Genomic DNA, 26,707 nt, shown 5'->3' with positions numbered 1-26,707 from the left:
AGTTCACAGCAACTTGCCAAGCTTCATCTGGCTCAGACTCGAAATAGGTCAAGCATGTCCCACCCTGAGCAGCCCGTCACCTCCTTGGCCACCTCTTGTACTCACCCCCTTTTGTAATGTACTCTGTGGCCAGTGGGTAAGGTAGTGAAGAGATCATTCCCACAAGGTTAGTGGTCTTGCATAAAAGCAAACCCCCATTTATGGCTAGTCTCATCATTTACTGAGACTCAGTTAAGGTAATTTGGGGGGAAGGATAGACCATTGGTTCAGATACTGGCCTGGGACACAGGAGGCATGTGTTCACTTTCTTGCTCTGCCACAGACTTCCTGTGTGACTTAGGCATGTCAGTAAGTCTCCATATGACTCATTAAAGGCATACATTACAATGAGGCTGGGCAGAACTCCATTTTTATTAATTTTTTTTTATCATTTTGACAGATAACTTATTTTTAAGCATTTTTTTCAGTTTTTATTGATTTAAATGTTCACAATGGCGAGAAATTATGAGGCTGGTCAGACAATAATTAGTTAACGACAGTACACATTGAGATTCAAAAAGTTAACGCTTTATAACTGTTAAAACACAAATTGTCAACATCACATGCCAAAATATACAAAGTCAATATCTGTGTATGGTGAAATTGACATTTGCCAACATTTACTGATAAAAAATCTAATCGTTCCAAGCCTAATTACGACTGTGAGAGGCTCACATACTACAGTAATGGGAGACATATAGGTACTAATATAGACCTGCAAGTTGTTATACTCTGATATAAATTTATATTCTCAGAGTTTCTTTTAAAGGTATCTCTGTAACCAGATTGAAACAAGATGAATAGTGGTCCCACTTTCACTGCTAACCACAAAAACGCAGAGTTTGGGGCTTTCTCTGCTGCTTCTGTGGCAGCAGTTCAATAAAACTCTGTCCTCCCCTGTAATGTAGGCGCTTGTGAAAGGCAGAAGACAGTGTGTCAGAACTCCACCTGGCCATTGAAATCCTCCACTGGTTGGTATAGGCTCCATGAAAGACCCTACGCCAGTGGCAGAACGCTTGACACAAGAGACAATCTAGCTCATCTGTCTAAACGAGGTTTGAATTGTCATTGCCCATTCCATAAACAAAGGACTTCAGTCTCAGTAGAATCCTAGACATTTGCACCCTGGATTCCCTGGCATGTCAGTTTAGCAGTTTCCAAGGGGCTTAGATTCACATGAAGGAAAAAAAGGAATAAGAAAAATTAAGAAAAATATAATTGACAACTGTATCCTTTTAAATTTTCTTTAGTTCTTGTTCCTGATGGATCCTCTAATGGAAGATGCATTGCCCTTAATTATGTAATATACAATAGTTGGCTTCAGCTTAATATTGCATTATTGAACCCAAAGACTGGCATAAAAAAATGATGCATGCAACGAATGTACTGTTTTCAAAGCTAGAGCAGCTTGATGAGAAAAGCTCCTGGGAAAAATCAAATGTGGGACTGAAACAGATTTTTTTTCCCTCAGCGACAGAAGGCATCAAAAATGAGCCTGATGAAAAGGACGACATTTCGCATGCTTTTCTTTTTCTGATCTTTTCATCGCCCAGAGCACCAATCAGATTATCAGTCACTAATTAGAGCACAGCAGTGTCAGTCAGAAAAGGCCCTGCTCAGTGAAAGGAGATTCTCTGCCTGGCAGAAATAGCATGGACTTGTGTCAGGAGGTGGGCTGGGGCTGGGGAGGGGGTGCATGATTTTCAGAAGCTAAGCATCTTTCCCCAGCCTTTGGTAATGTTTATTCAGAGGTCTTCTTGCTCATGTGGGGGATAATGTCCTTCTGCCCACGCTAAAGGGTTCTTCCCTGTAATGCTGTTGTTCTCAACTCTTGTTTCTTTTTTGCTCATTATATGAATCCCACCCCCACCCCAGTTTTCCTCCACTGCCTGGTTATGAAAAGCAATGCTCACCTATGGCATAGCTGGGAAGCTGATGATTGACAACTTTCATCAGTCACACAAGCATAGGCCCTCCCCTGCAGCCCTTGGAACTGGCCCTCCGGACCTGGTGTGTCACTTCTGTGATGCTTGCAGCCTACAGGGAGCATGAAGCATAGTCTCAGCCTCCAACTGGTTGACCTTCTGGTCTATCCTACTGCCCGCTAAGTGCTCAGGCCCTGCCCATGATGGCTTGAAGAGGAACTGAGAATTTGTCTTTCTTTTTTCTACGCTTAACTTGGAGCAGGACACATACCTCTCCATAGTCTGTGTATGGGACTCAAAGTACAGCCACTTTTTAGGCTGTGTGGATGTGGATCAGATCCAGGCTATGTATTAGTCTGTGCGTAGCCATTACATTGGTTGGTTCACAGTTGCTCGACCACACATATTAGAAACTGAGTTTCACCCCTAACAATTTTCAGAAAATTCAGACAAAATTTGAATGTACAGTTGCTATGATAAAATACCCATAATTGCCACCATAATTGCCTATAGTTACCACTGTAAAACATGCCAATGGAAGCTGCACACACAGCCGCCGAAATAAATTATGTGAATGCAGTTTCGTGCGCCGGGTCTACCAATGTGGCCCTGAGTGATTTCAGACCTCCCCCACTTTTGAGTCAATTGATTTGTTGGGCCAGATCCTCAGGTGCTGTGAACTGGACGAGCTGCACTGAAGTCAGTGGAGTTATGCCAAGTCACAGCTGCTGAGGTTCCACCCTCGTTGTCTTTAGCAATTTTTCTCAATCTATGAGGCTGGTTATGTAGGAGAGCTAGGCTCATGGCTGCTTAGGGAAAAGGAAAGGAAAAGAAAATGAAGATTATTTTGGAGCTTTGCTTAGGACTAGAGGAAACCACATGCCAGCATTGACTGTTCAGTGCTGAATACTAAATGGTCACTAGAGAGTTCCTTACTGGTGGACGTGAGCTGGCTGTCTCCATCCACATGACTAGACTATACAACCTAAATGCACAGTCCCTTAGCCTCAGCATCCCAGCTTAATTCTGTTAGGAGAGGCCGACGTACCTTTAGGGTATGTCTACAAAGCAAGTGGGAGCAGGCTTCCCAATGTGGGTAGACAGACACATGCTAGCTCGTGTAGAGCTAGCGTGTTAAAAATAGCAGCGTGGCAAGACACCTGAGTACAAACCCACCCATTGCCCTGGGCATGTACTCGGGCGGCTCATCCAAGCCACTGCCTGTGACACCATAGCCACACTGCTATTTTTAGCACGCTAGGTCAAGCGCACTCTTGGCTGCTGTGTAGACATACCCTTGCTGTGCTTACAGAAGGAATGCTAGGAGGGCTGTGCTGGGAGAGCATGCCTCACTGTGTGCTGCTGCTTGTGTAATGAAAACTGGTCAGTTGTGTATTAATTAATTTAAAGCTAACTGCAATACATCTTTCCTAACAAACAAAACCTTGGAATGCATCTATTTATAGCCCATACACGGTTCAAATTGTTTCCCCAGCATACACAATGTAATAAAAACCCTATAATTTTAGATCTCATTTTTACATCCCTTGCAGGGACTACACAGTTTGGATTCAGCTAATCAAGTAGAAGTGTTTACAGAGTCCTCTCTGTGTCCTCAGGCTTTGGATGCTACCACTGGAGTAAACCAGTCTCACAAAGCCTGCTTTTCTATTTTTAGCAAGCAACCTCTTCCTTGCAATGATAAATTATTATGGATGGGGTTGTATGAATCCTCCCTCGTTGCATAACTGGATGTATCCTAAGCAAGGGCAGTGATTTCTGGAGCCCCCAGGCTTTTGAGATGTTCCTTATTCAAGGTTCCTTATTCTATCTGTAGAGCCTCAGCAACGTGCATGCAACTCATGGCCTCTATAAGCAGAAGGCTCTGACAAGCAGGCAACTGAGCCTAATTCCTAACTCTGATTTTGAACTCATTTAAGGTGCCAGAAGACATACAAACAGCTCTACTCCCTGCTCTGTGCAAGTGTGCAGGGCTCAACTAGCTCTGATGAGGTGCACAGAGACCCTGGTGATGAGCGCAAGATAGAGAAATACCTCACTAAGGCTGCACAGGAGCTGTGTTGCAGTTGCTGCAGCAGTGGGAACTGAACACGCTGTGACAATGCATTAGCTATGACTCAGTGAATTTTCCCTTGTCACTGGACCCAAACATTCATTTAGAATAAATGAGCGATCTTAACTACAGATTGGCCTGAACTGGGCCTCCAGTCTAACCTCCTCCCACAAAGAAACTGTGGGGAAGGGTTCAATTTTGGTTCCACCTGCACATGCGAATCCAGAAGGGAGCCTGTTTTCTGGACCCCATTTGGATGTGACTGAAGTGGCACGAGAACAGCTATTCCCACAAGATTTCCACCATATCAGGCTGAAGCCTTACTAGCTGTTCATCATCATCTAACCCTAAACTGAGCCCCGATCCAGCCACAAATCCAGAACCTAATCTGGATCCAGATCCAAACAACCGTCTACTCACTTTTTAACTCTTGCTTCTCAGTCCTGCCCTGGCCTTGTAGCCAGAGCCCTTCTGAGTCTGCCTGTGAAGCTTCAAAGTAAGAGGTGCGTCTAGGGATCACAGACTAAGACAGATATACAGTGCAGGTGGTGGAGAATTCACCCGTTTTAATAAATAGATTTTAATTAACTCAAACACCCCTCCTCCCCCAAAAATAAAAATCTCAGCCCAATTAGCAGAGGGTGAATGGATTTGTTCTCTCAGAGTGGGAGAGGAGCTGTGTTTTCAAGACCATCTGCTCATGAGTCCTTTAAAAAAAATGTTGGAGAAGAAAACAAGCTTTAACCTGAGGGGGGAGAAAAGAAGGGGGAAGGCATTCTGGCAGCCTGCGGCGGGGGGCTTTGACAGCGCGTGGGGATGGATGCTGCCACTCTGAACGAGCTTGGGCTGGGGGCTCTAATCCCCTGCAAAGGGGGAGTGGTTAACAATCTGTAAGGAAAGGCTTTGACAGCCCCAGGAGGCAGGGAAACTTTGGTTTACTGTGATGCCCAGCCCTACAAGGGGGGGTGGGGGGGGGCTTGAGATGAGGAGATCTCCTGAGAGCCTGAAGGGAGAGGGGTCTGACAGGGAAATTGCTCCAGTGGCCGGTGGGTGGAGGGGCTCTGATATGCTGCCCAGGGGGAAGGAGGGAATTGCTTTGATGGCCTGAACGGGACAGCTCTGATAAGTTAAAGAGTGGATGGTTCCCCTCAGAACCTGCATTATTGGCTTCTTCTGAAAGCCTCCATAGCTGAGAATCTGACCACCTTGGGGAGAGGGGGACTCAGGCAGCTTGCATGGGGACGTGGGACACTGACATCATGGAAGAGAGACTGTGTGGTGAAAGGGGGCTCTCGCAGTTTGTGATGGGAAGCAGGGACACTGGCAGGCTGTGAGGGGAGCCTGTCGTGATGGAGGGAGCTCTGGAAGCCTGTGAAGGGCCGTGAGGATACTCACAGCCTGTGAGGGGCATTGATGAAGATGGGGGCTCTGGCATCCTGAGAAGGGAGCCTATGGTGTAGGAGGGGGCCCTGGGAGGGGACACTGAGGGGCAGTAGGGTTTGGCAACCTGAGTGGGGGATTGTTCTGACGGTGCTGCTGTCTCTTCTTCACTTTGAATCAATCGATAGGAACAAAATCTCTGCATTTTTCTCTTTCTTTCCCCCAAATCAGTTTTTTAGTTTTTTCCCCTCTAGTTTTCTGGTTAAAAAATAAACAGTGGTGCTTTGATGTATCTAGTGGTAGGAGAATCCCCCCGGAATCAGTGCTTCTCTCCACTCTACCCCATATGCCTGCATACATCCGGCTTGGCAAAGTGGCTCACTCTGCCTCGTTCTCTGTGCCCCCTAGGGAGATGACATCTTGGATCGGAGCTCCGAGTTGATCTACACTGGGGAGATGTCCTGGATTTACCAGCCTTATGGACGGAACCAGCAGCGCGTTTTCTTCCTCTTTGATCACCAGATGGTTCTCTGCAAAAAGGTAATGAAACCCACATGAAAACAGTGCTGTTCAGGGCACAGTGAAGACGAGGCATTCAGTGCCGAGCATCTTTCAAATGAAGCCATCCCAAAACATTTTTCAGGCCTGGAAGACAGCAACTCTCACAAAGGAGGAAATGTAGCAAGGAGGCAGGGAATAGAGCTGAAATTTAGACCAGACAGAGTTTATTTTTCCAGGCTAGTTACCATGAGGGGAGACTGCAAGAAACAGGATTTCCGGCTGTCTCAAGATTTGTTGGGTTGTCCCAGTTTTATTAGGTGGAGCCTGCAGGAATTTTCAGCGGTCATAAAACCAGACATTAGAGCCATGAAACATAATGATGTTATGACATTGCATCAGAGCTTAAGGATATCTTGGCAGGACGTGATGACGTTGGGTGCGGAGGTGACAGGGAAGGATTTGGCCAAGAAAAAGTCCAAAAGTCCTGGTTGTTCCAGGGAGGGAGCAATGGAAGCAGGAAGTAATGTGGGGGGAGGAAAGTAAGTGAGGATGAGTGTCCCACTGAAGGGGAAACAGTAGAAGGCCAGACTGGTGAGCATTACAGTGAGGAATGGATGGAGGGGCAGAGGAAAGTTAGTGAGGAGAATAGGCAGAGGGGACAGAGGGCAAGGTCACATTGAGGGGAGTGGACGGCAGAGGTCAGTGGGGAAGGTCACGGTGAGGGAATGGATGGAGTCACAGGGGAAAGTTACAGTAGATGGAAGTCCTGGAGAAGGTCGCAGTGAGGGAAATGGACAGAGGGAACGGAGGAAGGTCTTGGTGAGAGGAATGGCTGCTGTTCTTCCTGTGGAACAAATATTTCTGTTATGAAGCATTTCCCATATGAGACCTATAAATATGTGCATGAGATGTTTGTCGATTTCTGAGAAAAGCGTAAAAGCTCTGACTGTATGCTGCAGCTGTTCCCTTAGGACCTGTGGCAGGCACCGAACACCCATGTGGTCAAACCTGAAAATTGCTGTAAAATGAGCAAAAAAATCCACACTGCTGGATGGCTTGACACCCTGAGTGGAGAAGCAAAAAGTTGTTTTTTCACACAAAGCATCCTGAGGAATGGAAAACAGTGATTCAAACGCTGTTGAGCAGTCTCCTCAGCATGAGGTCTGTCCCTCCATTTTAGACCCAGATTTCCCTCATCTCACTCAGATCTGGCCAGCCTGCACTTCTATTCTTGTGCATTCTAGACACCAGAAACACTAAATCATGGAACAGAGGTTATAACATGTTGAGAGGTTTTTATGCTAGCAGCAAATCCCACCTCCATTTGTCAGCTGCGTGCCTTGCTCATTGTCTCATGTGTCCCTTATTTTGGCTCTTTGCCCCAAGTTCACTTTTGGGTGTCGGTTGCAGTGTATGGAATCAGATGACCCCAGCATTTCTGTATGAACTGTGAAAACTGGCACTTGAGCAGACAGGTCAGGGACTCAGTATAATGGTCATTCCAGCCTCCAGAGGTAACACCAAGCAAAGTTCTGGGCTATGCAAGGCTGGCATTGCCTGTCATCACAGTGGTGTGTGGTCTAAACCTAAGCTTCATGAAATCACCAGCACAAGCTCCTTGGTGGCTTATCAGGCACACATCTGAATGGAGGCTCATCATTAAGGTAGGGAAGGGTGATCAAGCATGCCAATTGTGTAACCTTTTAGTGTCAGCACTGACATATGTACCAGTGGCTGGCAACCCTGTTGTAAACAATGCTGTCATAATGCGAGCCCCCTGCCTATCAGCCTGTGATGTTGTTCTAGTCTCATTAACATAATTTTGAATCATTATTCTGACAAAAGACTAAGGAAAGCATCAGTATCTGAAGTGACAAAGCTCATCAATCCTGGATATTTCTGTCTTCTGAGAGATCGGAACTCTTCGACTTTTGTGCTGTCCCTTGCAGGGGGAGTCCCTTGGATCAACTGAAAGCGTGAATGAAAATAACCCACGGATGCCACAGCCCTGCCTTCTCAGGCTGTGTTCTTGTCAGGTCTCGTATGTAAAGTGAGGGTTGAGCATGGTCAAAATGTGGATGGGAGCCCTCCAAGGAATACCCAGGTACTGAGGAAATGGTGTGGATGGCTCTTGAGTCACTATGGAACCACTGCTCCAGCATTGTGCTAGGGGAGCTGTGGCCTGGATAATTCAGGAGGGTGGTGTTTTTCCTTCTGAGTTACAGCTGACTGAATTTCTGCTTTCTGAAGATTTTTTTTCTTTCTTTCTCATTGCTTTTCCTTTTACACTCTTCCTGGCACTGTGAAATAAACTCCTACGGTCACAGAACAGTCAAGCTGGGACCGAGTGTATAAGCAGCTTGATTTGAACTTTAATCTTTAGCTCCTAAACTTCCACCGTGACTTTGAATTTCTAATTTCTTAAAGCAAAATTCAGTTTTGTTTGCATCGGGCCTGCTCATGCAAGGTAATGAGCATCTCCTGAAAGATGCCAAATGTCCTCAAGTCCCATTGGAATCAGACACAGGCCTTCAGTGACGTCACTGGAAGCTGAGGGTGCTCAGTGGCAAGAAGGATTGGGTCTGTTAAGTTCACCCAGTAGCACCTTCTCCCCTTATTCACTCATTCTGGCACTTCCTTTCGCTTGTATATATCAGTTCCTGCACTCAGTAGGGTTTGGAGAATACCACATTCCATGCATGTCTTCACAGGAGAATCGAACAAGACCCCTAATCATTTTGAGGTCTATCCTAGCCCATCGAGTGGGTATCAGCCCATTTTCTGGAGGAAAAGAATTCATATCGGACAACGCACAAGCACTGGTGGTACTAGTTGGCACTCTTGTAAGGAACAGAGGTTAAGAGTTGAAGGTAGTGTCCCTGGTGACTAAACTAACCGCTCATCTTGTGAAGCCATCCCTCCAGGTCAGGATAGCCACACAGGCTTACAGGCCCTTTGTGTGTCTGCAGTACCTGCCTCTGTCTGTGCATTATTGATTGTGCTTATTATATTAATCTTGTACCTTTGCTAGCACGAAAAATCCAGTTTTTATTTTTTTAAAAAGTGTGTGTTTTTAAGCACGTTCGTCTGTCTTTATAGCAGTGTCCTGGAGTATTATTTTAAAAAGATTGTCTGAATAAGGGATTGACACTAGAGTTACCCCACAGTTCGGGTTCACACATGCTGTAGACTTAAACCGGCGTGATATACAGCATGTGTTGTCATGACACTGGGGTCAGGCTCTCCTGTTGGGGATTACAAGAGGCAGCCAATTAGCCGATTAGGATTCAGAGAGGTTCAGACAAGTCCAGTATTGCCTACCCCATGCACTGAAAAATCATGAGTTGAGCCTCAAAAAATCATCATGTTGGCTTAAAAATCAGGAGATTAAAAAATATAGTAAGATTGGGTTCTTTTTCTTTGCCTTCTGGTTTTGGAACCTTTAGGGTGCAATCAGGTCAAGTTTGCAGGCTTTTCTCCCCAGTGGTAGAGGCTGAAACTTACTTTTTAAAAAAAATGGAAGCTGAGGGTCTCTCATGGTCATGTGACTTTAGGAGCCAGGGCTTTAAGGAAAACACTAATTATCACAAGACTTGTGATCACACTGGGAGAGTTGGCAATGTTGTCTTGCTCTCTCCTCAGCTCCAATGCAGTTTTTCCCAAGCTGCTTCTTCACAGCACTGCCTCGTGCTGTGCTGCTTCTTCCTGGAGTGCACTTCTCGTCTTTGTTCGCCCTTATCAATCAGTTTGGGTCATTGCATTTTGTACCTCCAGCAAAAAAGCGTTCTACTCTATTCCCAGCCTCCGCCAACCTGCACCGTAGCTTCACTTCACCTTGCCCACTGCTCTCTCAAGATAGTACCAATGAAAATGACAAGTATTCACGTCGCCATGCAGGAATTCTGCCCCTGAACTACCCGCAGGTAGACTGAGTTGGATGGAGGATGTGACTCTGTCTCAGTGACTGACTTCCATGTTACTGCATTAAGCAAACCAGTCTCTGTGGTAATCCGCTTTCTCAGTTTAGCACCAACGTCTTTTTTGTCTCTCCCATGTTCTCCCAGCTCCTTTTAATTCTTCTTGGGAAGCAACTGGGGGTACGTCCAGACTACCCGCCCTATCGGCGGGTAGCGATCGATTTATCAGGGATCAATATATCGCGTCTCATCTAGACGCAATATATCGATCCCCGAACGCACTCCCCGTCGACTCCGATTAACTTCAGACTGTTCCAACAGACCTTTAGTTGGATGGGAATGGAGAGGCCATCTTCTCATGGTTATTTCTCCAAAGTGCTAGCAACAGAATGGTGGAGGCAGAAGAAAGAGATAATATGTGAGCAAAAGTGTTGCTGTCTCTTGTTCTCTGAACTGGAACGTGGTTGTAGAGTGTGTGGTTAACCACAACATGGGGTTTGCAAAAGAAACTGTGGGTTGGTTTCCGTAATGTGAAAATCCTTGTAGGAGGGGAAGATGGGAATCAACTGTGTGGGAGGCAAGCACTGGCCTCTGCTCCATTTATCATCTGTCTATAACCAGGGAAGAATAATACATATTCCAGTAGAGTAACCTTAATTACCAAGAGATGAAGTCAATCCTAATTGATGTTAGAGTTAAAAGATTGCCTTAAAGGCATAGACCCTCTTTTTCTTCCCTCCCTGAAGTTGAGAGAGTTTGACACAGAGATACTTTAAATTTACAAATCGCATCACTTAACATCTGGCATTCTGACACAGAGTATTAATTATGATCTTAGCTTGTTATGTCTTGGGGTCCTCAAGGGGCATATGGTGTAATAGACAGTGGATCTGCAATGTTTCTCCTCTGGCTCGCAGCCCTGGTTTCCCCAAAGGTTGCAAAAGCACATTGGCATCAGATTAGAAGTGACAGGAGAACAGGCAAAGGGTTAAAAATGTTTATGTATTGAATTAGGCATTCCTTTTGTCAACGGTGGAGCTGCTCTAGATGGGGCTTCCTGTTCAGCACCTCCTGACAGAGCGGAAAAGATCAGTGGCTGCATGAAATGCATTTGGATTTCATTTGCACTTTTAATGTGTCTGTTGTAATCAAGATGCAATGTAAATTCCAGGTTGTCTTTCCCCTGAGCTCCAGGAGAAAAGGATGTTGAGTGAGAGGCAGAATGAGAGCAGCTTAATAGCAGTAGTGGACCATCTGAAGTATTATTGTTTTACTTACTGTCTGTAATGCTGTTGAAGGACAAGGTTCCATGCAGTGAGTTTAAAGAGACAATCCCATGCCCTTAGATTTTTGTATTTGAGACGGTCCAATTCCTCTATAGCCTTTTTCGAAAACACACGGGTGACACCTTACTTCAAGCTGCATCCCAATCAAAACAAAATCCTCACTCTCACTTCAAGCCAATGGGGTCTTGCAGTTCTCTCTTAGAATCTGACTTGCAAAGACAGTGAAAGGCTGGGACAACTACTAGTCCATTTGTGTTATTTTAGGTGGTTTTCCAGTCACATGGAGCATGGTTACAGTTTTCCGTCCTTTTCTCCCCATCACTGGGGCATTCGATGAAAACCCCTGTGCTGCCAGCCACTCCTGATTCCAGCCTGCAGAGTGGGGGTGAGTGGGGGTGAGGGAAACAGGTCAGCCTGTATTTCATCACTTTCAAATGAGACTTGGCGATTGTATATTGCACTTGCAGTCAAGGCATTTTAGGTCGTGGCCATGTCAGATCCCATAGGTTAAACATGGTCAAGCCTAATCTGCCCTTGTGTAAGACACCACCAAGGAAAACCCAGGAGACTGAGGAAGGTGATTCAGCACAGAGTACTCCTCCCAGTGCCCTGGCTTGATGTTTAACGTCAGGCTTTTGAGAGGTATCAGTTCAACTGATATTATTTATTACTTACCTAGCATGCACCAGGGGGAAGGACTCTTCTGTCATCCCACCCTCTAACCCGGGGCTAGAACCCTGCATAAAGCTGCTGAAGTTCTGCTAATTCACTGTGGCAGGTGCTGCTTCTTAGTGAGTGTGGCCCTCTAGAGAGGTAGCTAGGACAGATGATATCCTGGGGAACAAGATCCCTAGGGCCAGCCAAGCTCAAGGAGGAAGCTTATGCTGAGGCTTACATTGTGTTCGTTATCAATAAAGCCAACATTCAGAAAGGGGCTGAGTTTGGAGGCTGCCTCAGGCCCTGTGTGCTCTGTTGTGGGCAGGGATGGGACTTAGTCTGTTCATATAAAATAGAGGTGTGCAAAATGCCTACTGCCAAATTCATCCATGGTGTAATTACCTAAGGCCTCGGCTCTGAGGAGCAGAAAGTTGAGCCCTCATGCTGCAATGTTCTCTCACCATTACCATTTGAAAACCCTGTGAACAAATTGAAGGAGTCAGAAAAACAAGCTGACGTATCCGAAGAAGGATTTCCTATCTCTCCCTCTTGCTAATTTGTTAGAAACAAAATCATCCTTGCCTCACTGCTTTGGATACAATGTGACTGGGCTTTAGGTGGAATGAGACATCAAAATGCCACCGATATTCCACAAAATATACTGAGCAAAAGAACATTTCCGCATCAATGCTTTCAGCTCCTCTCTCTCCTCCCCCCTCACCCCATGCTTCATGAAATTGGCAAGAATGAATCAAGTGTCTCTTTCAAAACTCACTAGACAGGCACGACTGAATAATTTGGCAGAAATCTGGCAACCTCCCAACACAGCCGTCCTTGTGAGGGAAGGGATTACATAAACTTGTGTCTCGTGGATTTGGGTTCCTCTCTCTTCACATATCAGCCAGTGAGGATACAAGTAACAAGCACTTCCCCTCTTCATAGAGATTCTCTGGCAGTAGCTGAGTGCTTTAAGTTGTGTCCAGGGAGTTCATGCTACATTTTATTGCTTCTAATATGATCTAGCTCTCCCTGATGCATTCAAAGGCCCTGAGTTCCTATACAGTCTAAACTGTTCTAGCCCAAAGACAGTGTAGCAGCAAAGTGGCCTCTTATTTCTTTGACTTGATATGTGAGTGAAGCAGGTGCCTGACCTAGCGCTAAGAGGAGAAATGGGGTGTTTCACCCAAAAAAGGTTTGGGAGTCATAAGAGCTACAACAAAGTCAGCGCCTGAAGCATCGGTCAGGAAATGATAATGACACTGACCTGAGTCCATGACTTGCCAGCTCGGGCCACATTAACCCTTGATGGAACTCCATTGACTTCAGTAAAGTTACACAAGGGGATAAATTTGGCCCCTCCAGTGTTGGACCAGGGCCAGATTAAATCCTACTGGACTAATTTCTAAGTCTGATGTTATACTGTCCAGATTCGGTGCTAGAAACAAATGTTAGCGGCTCGTGAGATATCCGGTATTAAAACGCGCTGGATGTGCCTGCAATGCCCCTAGCTCGATAGAAAACGAAACCGTTTCATGATACTAGACATTTGTACAGCAGCTTTCATACAAAACGAGCCCAAAAGCAGATTACCAGCATACAGCACCACTGAAATGCAGCCAGCTGTGGAGCAGATAGTAGCATACACACACAATACACCATTGGAGGAATGGGAGCAATGCACAGTGGAGGAATGAGAAAATTTGGCCTGTCACTCTAAGTTCTTATATGATACCCATCACCTTGATGCCTGAGCATATTCCAACAGGAGAAATTATACTATATATATATTGTATATATAATTAGTCGTGTCCCTCCCCTCCAGTCAGCAGGAGCTAGATTTATTTTTTGACACCTTTAGGCTATTTAGGCCAAACATTTTCAAAAAGGTTAATTAATTTTTCGGTAAACAGTCTGATAGAACAAAAGTTCACTGTTCTGACATATCAGCTCCCAAATCTCCAGTGTTAGCTGTGGGTGCTCACCACCTCTGAAAATCAGGCCCAACGCACCTCAAGTTAAATGAGCAAGACACTTTTGAAAATGTTGTCCTTATGTCCCTGCAAAGCCGAGCAGATCTCATTCTTTTAAAGGGTCACACTCAGGTAGGTTAGGTCCCAAACATAGTTAATGGGGATTTTTGTTTTTTTAATTTATAAAACTGAATAATACTGAAAAATATTAAAATACCATAAGACCTATTGTAAAACAGTGTAGTGTGCCACGCTCTCATTTCTTACAGGAGACTGTGGGGGTGGGGAGAAGGAAGGGCAGAAAAAGGGGGCAGCAAGATGGGAAAATGAGGACAGAGTTGAGGAATAAGTTGAAAAAACTGATTTCCCCCATCCACACAGCTTGACCACTGTCCAAAACAACTAGAAATCACCAGAGATGGGCCTGAACCACACTGGTGGTTTGGTTCCAAAACCCAGATCTGCCTTTCCCCAAAGTTTGCATTTATATCTGTGGTTTGTTATAGGCCTGTGGTATAATCGTGTGCTAATTTGAGGGCTCTGCCTGACATCTGAAGATGACTGAGCTTGCAGTTATGTAACGTTTTCTCGTTCAAGTGTCTCCTTAAAACGCAGCTCTCCCATGATGCCTACCAAACACTCGACAGTGGCCAGGCAAATGATGTGCTATGATTGCTGCTTTTTACACTAATCATAATCATCTGACTTTTGCCTCATGTTTCGTTCTCTCTGATTGTTGTATCCACCTCTGTCTTACATTTAGATTACTAGCTCTTCAGGGAAGGCATTGTCTTTTCATTATATGTGCGTACAGTGCCTCGCACAATGGGGCCTGCATCGCTGATTAGCTTGTAGGTCCTACAAATAAATTAATACCAATAATAAAGAGTTCCGAGCAGAAAGTTCACCATTCATAATTGCAGCAAAAGAACAGCGTGACATTTTGCAGATGGTTTGTGCTGAGCAGGGAATGTGGGGAGCAGGTGAAAGATTGCCCAGATCCCTTGAACATTTCTTGAAAGAAAATTTAAACAGCTGAGCTAGGGTTGCATCTCTCCTTCAATTCTCCCTTTCTCCCAAACTTGCTAAGCAGTTCTTCAGAGGCCCTTCTGACTTATAACAGTGGAGGATAGATGAAGCAGAGCTCTACCATACCGCCCCCTCCCACAATCCTGACAAGCCCTCTCCAACACTCAGCATGACTCTTATATTGGTGGGGTGGCAGCTGACACAGCAGCCATATGCTCGCAAGTTCTCTTGTTCCATGGAATGTCCTGCTGGCCATTTGTACTGAGATTTCAATTGGGAACCTGGCCCTCTATGTTCATGAAACACATAAGGCTCTTTCCACCTGAGCTTGTAGCCTTCCGCAGGATAAGACTGGTACACATCTATCAGCTGAACAGCAGATGCATGAGCACACACCTATGCCCTCTAGAGGGCTGGAGGATTAAATATTTAGGACCTAATTTGAAAGGTGCCTCCTTCTGCCATTCTGGTTTGCTTCCCCTTAGAACTGCAACAGTCCTACCTGTTCTTATCAAATAAACACCCTCCTTCTCCTCCTTCATATGCCTCCTTTATACCTCCCTCTTCCTCATCATCCAAACACCTGTTTTCTTTTGTCTTCTGTGTGATTATCTGATTTAGATTGTGAGCTTGTAGCTAGAAAGGAGGGTCTTGTGGGTAGACACTGGATAGGGACTCAGGAAGATCTTGATTCAGTTCCAGCACTGCCATGGACTCCCGGTCTGAATTTGGGCAAGTCACATAATTTCTTCCTGCCTCAATTTAGTATCTGTAAAATGGAAGTATTAATACTCCCTTTCTCTCAGACTTTGTGTCTCTTGTCTGTTTACATTAGACGATCCTCAGAATGGGGATTGTGCCTTACTGAGTATGTACGACATGTAGCACGATTGGGATCTCAAGTTTGGTTGGGGCCACTTGGCTCTATTATAATCCAAATGATAGAAAGGTCTCCTGGGCACTTCAGAGATGGCTGCATTGCAGTAATGAGAGAAGCAATTCCTGCACACAGTCCATTAAAGGAGCTGGGAACCTTTGGAATCAAATATACACTCTATAGACCAGAGGTCGGCAACCTTTCAGCAGTGGTGTGCCGAGTCTTCATGTATACACTCTAATTTAAGGCTTCACCTGCCGGTAATACATTTTTTAGAAGGTCTTTCTATAAGTCTATAATATATAACCAAACTACTGTTATATGTAAAGTAAACAAGGTTTTCAAAATGTTTCAGAAGCTTTATTTAAAATGAAATTAAAATACAGATCTCGTTAGTTTAGTGTGATCCTTGCCCTTGCTTGTCCTTGCTGAGTTTTCCAATGTCTGGTGGCACGTATTTGGATACTTTAAGCTGCACACAGGCTTCTGAGTGATCAGTTGTTAACTGGCTGGAACCCCAGATTGGCAGCTGAGGTGAGTGGAGCTGGTGGCTGGTAGGGATGAGGAGGGCCGGAGGCCTGGATCCTGTCTGGCAGGGGGCCTGCACTGGAACTCCAACGGGAAGCAAGATGAGTGGGGCTGCGGCGGGGTTTCAGCAGTGAGCTGAGCGTCTCCGCCTGCCGCCGCTCTGGGGTTTCAGCCGCCGGCTCCTGCCAGCCGGGGTCTCAGCCAGGGCCGGCTTTAGGAAGTGCAGGGCCCAATTCGAACATTTTTGGCGGGGCCCTGGCAGGGATGACTAAAAAAAAAAAATGTGTAAAAAAAAGCCTTTCATTTCTGCCATGTATTATTTACTTTCCATAACTACATAAATAATACAATTATATATTATGTACATTGCATCATATATGCTGTTGATTGGTTATTAATGACCGCCGTTTCACATGTGTGGGTCCCCGCCACTCCCTGGGGGTGTGCACATGTGTGGGTCCCAGCTGCTCCCTGCCCCCCTCATTGAAGCAGGTGTGCAGGGTTACTGCCCTGGAAACTGCAGGGCACCAGTGGACATGGGGCTGGTTGGAGGCAGGGCAGGGGCTGACTGGAGGTAGGGTCTGGCTGCAGGCAGGGCAAGGGGTGCGGGGCTGGGTGGAGCCAGGGGTGTGTGAGGCAGGCTGGCTTCAGGCAGGGCCGCAGGGGGATGCAGCAGGGATTGGCAGGGCTTGAGACAGAGGAGTGCGGGACTGGCTGGCTTCAGGCAGGGCCACGGGGTTGTGGGGGGTGCGGCAGGGGTTGGCTGGAGACAGGAGTGCAGGACTGGCTGGCTTCAGGCAGGGGGGTGCGGCAGGGCTTGGCTGGAGACAGGGCAGGGGGTGCGGGCAGGGGCGGCTCCAGACCCCAGCACACCAAGCGCGTGCTTGGGGTGGCATGCCGCAGGGGGCACTCTGCCGGTCACTGGGAGGGCGGCAGGCGGCTCCGGTGGACCTCCCGCAGGCGTGCCTGGGGAGGGTCCGCTGGTCCTGCGGCTTCGGTGGAGCATCTGCAGGCACGCCTGCGGGAGGTCCACCAGAGCCGCGGGACCAGCGGACCCTCCCCAGGCACGTCTGCGGGAGGTCCACCAGAGCCGCGGGACCCGCGACCGGCAGAGCACCCCCCGTAGCGTGCCGCCTTGCTTGGGGTGGCGAAATGGCTAGAGCCGCCCCTGGGTGCGGGGCTGGGTGTGCGCAGGGCGGGCAGGGCAAGGTGTGCAGGGCTGGTGTGGGCAGGGATGTGTGTGGGGCTGGCTAGCTTTGGGCAGGGCCGCAGGGGTGTGTGGCAGGGGTTGGCTGGAGACAGGGCAGGGGTTTGGCAGGGGCTGGCTGTGGGCAGGGGGTGCAGAGCTGGCTGCAGGCAGGGGGGGTGGGGCTGGTGCGGGCAGGGCAGGGGGTGCAGCAGAGGCAGCTGGAGCTCCGGCCCTTTAAATAGTCCCCAAGCCCCCCGCTATCCCAGGGCTCTGGGGGCTTTTTAAAGGGCCCGGGGCTCCCCTGCTTCTACCCCGCTCCGGATCTTTTAAATAGCCGCGGGAGCCCTGAGGAATGCATGGGGGTGGCGGGGCTCCGGCGGCTATTTAAAGGACCGGGGTGGCAGAGGCAGCTGGAGCCCCGGCCCTTTAAATAGTCCCCAAGCCCCCCGGTACCCCAGGGCTCTGGGGGCTTTTTTAAGGGCCCGGAGCTCCAGCCGGGAGAGCGGGGCCGCGGGAGCTTGCCGTGCTCCAGCCGGAGCTCCAGCTGGGAGAGTGGGTCTGTGGGGCAGCCGCGCTCCCACCGGTGCTTTGGTCAGGGGAGCAGGGCCATAGAATACCCCGGAGCAGACCGCAGCCAGGGTAAGTAAAAATAAAAATAAAAAGGCGCCTAAGGCATGGGGCCCGATTCCCGGGAATCGGCTGAATCGGCCTAAAGCCGGCCCTGGCTCAGCCCACTGCCAGCCTGGGGTTCCTTCCCCCAGACCAGCTGCAGGTGCTGAGTGGGACCAGCGGCGGGACCCCGACTGGCAAGGGGCCAGCAGCAGGAACCCCAGAGCAGCGGCAGGCTGAGCGGGTCAGCCCACCCCGCGTGCCATCAAAAATCGGCTCACATGCCACCTTTGGCACACGTGCTGTAAGTTGCCGACCCCTGCTATAGACATACATTAGGTTTCAGATCTTTAACTATGGGTATATACATTCACATACCAAATAGGTGTGTGTGTAACTAGATATGGAGACTGTAGTTAGATTTTGCTGATGGGGAGGCTGTTAGTTATGGTGAATTGATTATAGGGGCCTGTTATATTTTGAGAGCTGTGATTGATTTCATGGGAGTATGCGCAGGTTCTGTTATAGATAATTATCCTGAAGTTTGTATGTTTTTATTGTATGTGCAAGCTCATAGAGTCCTGGGCAGGTGATTTAAAATTCAGTTGAAGAATAAATAATATCCATCTATTGAGATATATGGACTAGGGACTCTTGCTCTTAACATTGGGAACATTCAAGAACCCCTGAAAACAAGTCGCTGTTCAGGCATGCTAGCTGGATTAGAATATACAGCTAAAAAGAGGAGAATGTTCCTTCTTCCTGTTTCGCATAATAGCAAAAGGGGAATTTGTTGAATGCATGGAGCAGTTGGCACGGGTTATCCTAAGATGTACTATGTTTGAACTCTATAGCCATTATTTGAATTATTTAGTCTTTTGTCAATTTCAATATGTTTCTTTTATATTCTTGGGATTGCCTAGCATTCCTCACGTGGCTGAAAATTCCTGTTAAGCTTAAGGCTAAAGACTCTAGGGAGCCTGGTCGAAAAAGAAAAGGTGATCTGGCTTCCTTAAAAAAAAAAGTTTTCTTAATGTGCGGTTCTTTTATCTAAAGTCAGGTTTGTGAAAGTGACAGGGGCTTCATGTTTATTGTTTTACAGTGGTTTCCACATCAAATTGTTTAATGTACAAGAACAGAAAAAAAGGTGTTTCTTCTAACTGCCCACTATGCAAATTCAGTCTGGGATCTGATGGTCAAGCTGGGTTCTTTCTTGCTAGTGCATCTTCACCGGCAATAAATATTTTCTGGGCTGCATGTTGCCCCCCAGTGACACATGTGCAACTCTGTTGCTTTCATATTCTTCCCTCGGAAGAAAGCAACCCCGCCATTTTCATGTTGTTCTCTCAGGGGCACCTGTGAAACTATGGATATGCCCACATTGCAATTAAAAACCTGGGGCTGGCCTAGGCCAGCTAATTTGGGCTTACGGGGCTCAGGCTTGCAGGACTGAGGCTCGCGGGGCTGTTTAACTGTAGTGTAGATGTTGGGGCTTGTGCTGGAGCCTGGGCTGTAGGACCCTGTGAGTTGGGAGGGCAACCTGTGCAACACAGTTAAACCAACCTAACTCCTGGTATAGACAGTGTTAAGTCCATGGGAGAATTCTCCCATCGATGTAGCTACTGTGTCTCACGGAGGTGGTGTACCTATGCCAATGAGAGAAGCCCTCCCGTCAGCATAGGTAACATCTTCACTGAAGCGCTGCAGCAGCACAGCTGCGCCGCTTCAGCATTTTAAGTGTAGACCTGCCCTAAGTGTTTTGACCAGGGTAATTTTCTTAAATGACAGGGTTGTTTCTACCGATTCTATTGGGAAATTATATCACAATTTAATACATCCTATTGTTAGAAAGTTTTCCATTATGTGTTCAGTCTGAAATTTCCTTTCTTTTCTTTGCCTACTTTGCTAGAATAAGATACTTGCAAAGCATATTGTTTAATGGATTGTTTCACTGGGAGTTTTAGGGGAAATATTAAGACTAAGAGCTTCTAGACATTATCCTCTCTCACCATCATTAATACCATTAAGCAGATTCATAAAACAGCTCTTGTGAGATCTTATGCCAAGTTCATTTGTTTTCTTTATTTCAGGAATTTTTATAAGACATATCCTAAGGACATTCACCATTTAATCTTGTTCAGTTACATAAATGTTGTGCTTTGATTTTATTGGTGCTGTTAGATTATTCCTCCGATATGTTATTTATCTTTATTGCATTTTCAAAATAGTTGAAAAATAAAATAGGAAAGAAAATGGCTTGCTGTTTAAATGATCAAGATAAATGAACTTTGTACAACCGAGTATTGGTTTATGAGCCCTGCGGAAGAACCTAGCCTTAATTGTGTCTTGTTCAAATTGGCTATTTAAATATTAAAGCCTTATAACTGCTTCTCCATATAGAATCAGGTTCCTATTTGATTAATTTCCTATTTTCTGATGACCTGGCTTTCTTTATGCTGTGGTCATATAAATAGTTTATACAGCAGGCCTGATTCTCTGCTCAGTACATCAGAGTGAATCAGGACAAGCTCCACTGCAGATAATACAAATGTTACTGTTGTAAAACTGGTGTAAGCAAAAGGAGAATAGGCTTTTCGGTATTTATTTTATATCCTCTTTTGGGGGGGAAGGAGGGAGAGAAAAATGTCTGAGTGATGTTTTTCACTCACAACTCCTCAAACCTGCATATTTACGCCTATGTCTGATAAACTGACATAGCATCTCTCCGCATACGTATTTAGTGACACCTTCCTGCAGCTTTTTCAGGCATCTGCAGTGAACACAGTTTATGCTTCAGTTCAAGGAATCAGGAGAGCTGATGCAGAGCACGGTGGCAAAAACAGCAGCAGCAATGGGGCCCTGGGTGTGCTAGATGGGTCAAGCGGCTCAATGAATCGTGTGCATTTTTAGCTGAGCCATTAAACAGTAATAACAAATAATGATTTTTCTTCTTCCTCCCCAAAATGGTAAAAGTGGGAGAAAGGGCCATTAAAACAAAGGGAAAGAGGAAAGTAAGGGGTGATCATACATAATACTGAAAGGTATAAATATCATGGAGAGAGAACAATGTTGAAGTATCCCAAGGCATAATGGGATGGAACTGAGCTAAGGGTAATTACAGGCTGAATGTTCCCAGCAGTGAAGTCCGTAAGAGTGGAAAAAGTGGTGGGAAACCCCCCTCTCTTGTGATATTTAGAACTAGCTTGAACAAAGCACAAGTCTACTAGGAGCTAATGTGCAAAATGACCTACAAGGTCTACCCTTTTCTATCTCCAGTTTTTACATTTCTGTGAACCACTTTAGGAGCATAGGTACCAGATCAGATTAGGGGTGCCTCTTGTCAAGTTTTCTGTCATCTGCACAACAGTGCCAAGTACCAGATGCTTCAGAAGAAGGTGTAAAATCCATGTAATCATCAATCATAGAATAAACTACTTGCTGGGGGAAATTTCTTCCTGATCACAAGCAGTTAATAGTGGCTATTTTATGCACCAAAGCCATGAGGGTTATATCAAGTGTACATTTTTATCGTATCTAGCCTTTATCTACCCTATTAATTTAGACAAAAATTAAAGATCATAAGCTGGTTTGTTTATAAGCTGACACCCCCCCCCAAGATGGATAAGTAAAAAATGGAAATTTTGTATAACCCGTTCATAAGCCAACCCTACAATTCAGGGGTCAGCAAACTTTGGCTCCCGGGCCATCAGGATAAGCCACTGGCGGGCCAAGATGGTTTGTTTACCTTGAGCGTCCGCAGGCACAGAGGTAAACCTAAGTAAACAAAGTGTCCCGGTGCGCCAGTTCCTTATCCTGACGAGCTGGGACAGCAACTGTGGGGGAAATTTTTTTTGGGGGGAAAAGCTAGGGGTTAGGGGAGTAACCCCTGTGATCATCCCGCACATGACCCCACCCCTAGCCCGGGACCCCCACACTCTCCCCATCCCATCCCTTCCCACCTTATCTGGGGAGGGCCAGGGGAGGATGTCTCTGGCCCAGCTGGAGCTGCTCCGGCAGGCCAGACCGGGCGGTGCAGCCACAGCATGTTCCAGCGGCCACGGCCACGGCCTGCTCTGGGGGCGGGGCCGAGCGGCACGGCTGCAGCCTGCCAGCCCCAGAGCTGCAGCTGCTTCGGAGGCTGGGGGGGAGCAGTGTGGCCAGAAGCAGAGAGACTCTGGCCCCGCCTCTTCCCTTCTGGCTCTGCTGGCTGTGCTGCCTCTCCTTGCTCCCTCTGTTGGGGGGGCGGGGCTGTGTCCCACCTCTCCCTCTCTATACCCGTTCATAAGCCGACCCCCTTCTCTGGTGCTTCCCTTTTTTACTAAAAAAATTCGGCTTCTGAACGAGTATATACAGTATTTACAGCAAATGAAGTTCCAAGAATGAGATCATATTTTGCAAATTAACCCTTTCATTTCTGCGCTGAAAGAAAACTACAATGTTTCAAATGGTTAAGACTAGGCTTGGAAAGATTAGATTTTTATTGGTCAGGAAAGGTCAATTCCACCATACACACACAAATCAATGAAAAAATATTTCCATCAGTGATAATCAAAATTTACAGATAGGCAAAGTAAGAAAAATGCTGCTTGAGAACTTATTAGAGTTTGATTTAAGGATAGTTACTTTATATATATTTTTACATGTGATGTTGGCAATTGGTGTTTTAATGCTTATAAAGCTTTAATTTTTTGAATCTCGGCCTCTAATGTCATTACATAATTACTGTCTGCCTCCCCACATTGTCTGGCAGCCCCATAATTTCCAGTAACTTCAACAATTTAAACTGATAAAAATCTTTACAATTGTGTAAACATAAACATCACTATTATCCCTCAAAGTTATGAAAAATAAAAAAATGAATTCTGCCATGCCGAGTTAAGACCTGGCATAGGCTTCAGTCCACCTAGAATAAAATGCCTCTCTTCTTTTTCATGTAGGACCTGATACGAAGAGATATTCTATACTACAAAGGTCGAATTGACATGGATAAATATGAAGTGGTGGATATAGAAGACGGGAGAGATGATGACTTCAACGTCAGCATGAAGAATGCCTTCAAACTTCATAACAAGGAGACCGAGGAAATTCACTTATTCTTTGCCAAGAAGCTGGAGGAGAAACTGCGATGGCTCAGAGCTTTCAGAGAAGAAAGAAAGATGGTTCAAGAAGATGAAAAGATAGGTAAGGGATCGAAAATCAATGGGATGGTGGCTGTTGGGTTTTGCCCCCTAGGGGGGAGAAGGCCGAATTACTGTGCTTTAGAATTATAGTTTAACTTCATTATAACATCCCTGGCTTATCTCAGAGTTGCTGTGAAGATTTGCTCATTTAGGAGCAAATGCTGCCCTTGGCTTCAAGCTTCAGCATAAGGAAACTCCACAAGGTGATGCAGGAGAGAGAAATGTACAGTCCCCCAGCCACTGAGAGGCAGCAAAGCCTCACAGCTGCAGTAATTTCTGCCCTAGGTAAGCACCACCACTGCAGGGAGAAAGGCAGACAGACTCACTGATCTACCAGCCTTTCCCTCCTCTCTGTACCACCACAAAAGGTTATTGTAACCAAGATTGGCACCTGGCTTATTGTCTTTTGCTCATTCGTAAAGTACGGTGTTCATTTATGGCACAGTATAAATAATGCTAAAAATAATGTTTATAAGGTTGCTTTTTAGGCAGCCTCCTCCCAGTGATGTCACGGTGAGGCTTTACTTTAAAAGAAGATTTGTTTTTTATTAAAATGTCTCTCTGTGTGGGTAGCCCCACCAGGCAGTGCTTTACCACCCATGGGTTATTAGTTTCATAAATGATGCATGAAGAAATATTCAGAAAAGAGGGTTAGAAAGCGATTTTCTGAACTCTTTGCCATGTTCCCTTTTTCCAGGCTTTGAAATTTCTGAAAATCAGAAGCGGCAAGCAGCAATGACAGTAAGGAAAGTCAGTAAGCAAAAAGGTAATTGGCAGCATGTGTTTCGTTAGGTGAAGCCAGGGTGGAGTGGGGCTTTATGCTGGACTGCAATCCACATTCCCTTTGATTTTTCACCAGTCTCTTTTTTTTATCTCGTTTGTGTGTTTCATATAATTTGTTGATGTATCCATGGGCCAAATTCATTTCCGGTGTAACTCTGTTGAAGCCAGTGGACTTACATCAGAAGTGATTTTGATTTCATCTGTCCAGTCTAGTATCCAAAAGCAATCCTGTGGGCAGGAATTTATCTCAAACCGTAGGCAGTATATAGATGCATCTCACCCCAGACTGAAACTAAAGCAGGTGAGAAGATACATAGAGGCTTTGCTAATTCCCTGAGTCTCCCATTGGAAAAGAAAGGGAGATGGCTAAAAGCCTGGATGTGTTGAGGTTCCGCTACTCTACTTCTTTTTGAAGTGGGAGGCTCATGGAACTTGCATATATCTTCCTGTGAGCTCCATATAACCTAAAAGGATAGCACAGTTGCATCAGCACTAGCAAACATAACATCCTAGTAAAGACACTATATATCCACTAGTCCTATAAGATCATATTTGTCCTCTTGCCTGGGAAGAGTACAGTCAGCCAATAAGAGTCATGTCAGATATTAAGTCACTGGCCAGAGTTAATGATCAGTTCTAATAATTCCTGCAGCTGCAGGTTTTGGAATGATAATTGTTGGGGAGAGAGGAGTCATAGTAACAATCTTTCAAGTCCTGGAGTCTTCAGAAAAAGTATGAGAAGTCATGAACATGCCATCTGGTTACCACAATATCATGGCAGATTCAGGTCTCCAAGTGGTTAAATGTTTTGGGAACAACTCAGGACTTCTTGGGTACCTGCAGTCACCAGCTGCCCCCTCCCTGTTGTATAGCTTTTACAGCCCTATGCTTGCGTTTTCAAATGTCTTTAACCTTTAATGAATTCCTAGCTCTCTTCCTCACCTGGTTGTTCCATACTGTTCCATAGTGCTTTGTTAGGCCCAATGTGAACCCACTGGTCTCCTATGTCCTTGCACCGTTGTTGTTGATCTACTGCCATCTACTAGCCACTAGTGTTGTCCTCTGAGTTCTCTAAAAACTCTCATGGCCAGATTTGCAAAACTGGAAATGTGCAAAAAATGCATTTGGTTGCCAAATGTACGCATCACTGCATCAGTGCACAGGAACTGCACATTCAGTAGACCAGTTTTGCATGTAGCTGGCCACCTGTATGGGCACAATTCTGAAAATTTTCTCCTTCACTATCCTCTTGCACACTGACTCCGGAGCATGCAAACAATTCACTGAAATCATGCTCGCTGGAAAGTCGCAGGATCTGTGACTCTAATGACAGCCCCGGCAAATCAAGTTTTCATTAGTGCTAATGAAACTGACTCAGCTCAAGTGTACCTGAGAGTGCATATGAATATTTCCAATTGAACTGCTGTATTTCCATCCTGACAAACTCAGCATACTTAACTATATTTAATTTTTACACAGCAATTGCTCTCTTATTCTCTCTCTCTTTCTTTCTCTGTGGGGAAAAAAACAAAAGGGGAGGGGAATTTTAACAGCCCAGGCTCCTTAGGCTATAAATTAATTAGCTTCCCTCTTCCTAGAACATCAGTCAGCACCTTCCTTATCCAGAATGACCCTATGCTCAAATATTGGGAATTCTTTTTATGATATGAAGTCCTTGAGTCTGACGGAAATTCATTCTGACTCAAAACATCAAGTGGAATGGTGTTCAATTGTTTTACCTAAGACATTAATTCTGAAATAATAACAAAACCCTTTGCATAGCATCATTAAATTAGCAACTCTGTCTCTCCTGTAATGTCTTGTGCTTCAGTGATCATAGCCCAGCCTCAAGTTAATTAAATTAAGTACTGATAAAGTAAATTTTGTAAAGCCAAACCCTTGCTAAGTACCATCAAATCCAGTTGATTTTATTACCCCATAGAGTATGGTTTGTCTTATAGAATAATAGACGTGTAGAACTGGAAGGAACCTCAAGAGGTCATCTAGTCCAGTCCCCTGCACTCAAGGCAGGACTATGTAATAACTAAACCATTCCTGACAGGTGTTTGTTTAACCTTTTCTTAAAAACCTCCAATGATGGAGATTCCACAACCTCCCTAGGCAATTTGTTCCAGTGCTTAACTACCCTGACAGTTAGGAAGTTTTTCCTAATGTCCAACCTAAACTGCCCTTGCTTCAATTTAAGCCCATTGCTTCTTGTCTTATCCTCAGAGCTTAAAGAGAACAATTTTTCTTCCTTGTAACAACCTTTTATGTACTTGAAAACTGTTATCATGTCCCCGTCCCCCCAAGTCTTCTCTTCTCCAGACTAAACAAATCCAATTTTTTCAATCTTCCATCATAGGTCATGTTTTCTAGACCTTTAATCATTTTTGTTGCTCTTCTCTGGACTTTCTCCAATTTGTCCACATCTTCCCTGAAATGTGGTTCTGAGAACTGGACACAATACTCCAGTTGAGGCCTTATCAGCTCAGAGTAAACTAGAAGAATTACTTCTCATATCTTGCTTACATCCCAGAATGATATTTGCTCTTTTTGCAACAGTGTTGTTATACTGTTGATTCATAATTAGCTTGTGATCCGCTATAACCCTGAGATCCCTTTCTGCAGTACTCCTTCCTAGGCAGTCATTTCCCATTTTGTATGTGTGCAATTTATTGTTCCTAAGTGGAGTACTTGGCATTTGTCCTTAATGAATTTCATCCTATTTACTTCAGACCATTTTCTCCCGTTTGTCCAGAT

The 26,707-nt window shown here is 45.6% G+C and overlaps 1 protein-coding gene across 11 annotated transcripts in view; it reads left to right on the top strand.

The window, feature by feature from the left end:
• ARHGEF9 (Cdc42 guanine nucleotide exchange factor 9) overlaps positions 1-26,707 on the top strand; it is a 306,568-nt gene that overhangs the window by 266,289 nt on the left and 13,572 nt on the right. For all 11 annotated transcript variants that reach the window (XM_045031342.1, XM_045031350.1, XM_045031349.1 and 8 more), the window contains 3 exons: positions 5,827-5,958; positions 22,919-23,162; positions 23,859-23,927. In XM_045031342.1, the coding sequence (XP_044887277.1) occupies positions 5,827-5,958; positions 22,919-23,162; positions 23,859-23,927 (445 nt within the window). The remainder of the gene's footprint in view (positions 1-5,826; positions 5,959-22,918; positions 23,163-23,858; positions 23,928-26,707) is intronic.

The sequence above is a fragment of the Mauremys mutica genome, chromosome 9 (assembly GCF_020497125.1).
Source record: "Mauremys mutica isolate MM-2020 ecotype Southern chromosome 9, ASM2049712v1, whole genome shotgun sequence".
NCBI lineage: Eukaryota > Metazoa > Chordata > Testudines > Geoemydidae > Mauremys > Mauremys mutica.
The sequence above is the reverse complement of the archived record's forward strand: the minus strand, read 5'-3'. Positions and strand labels throughout refer to the sequence as shown.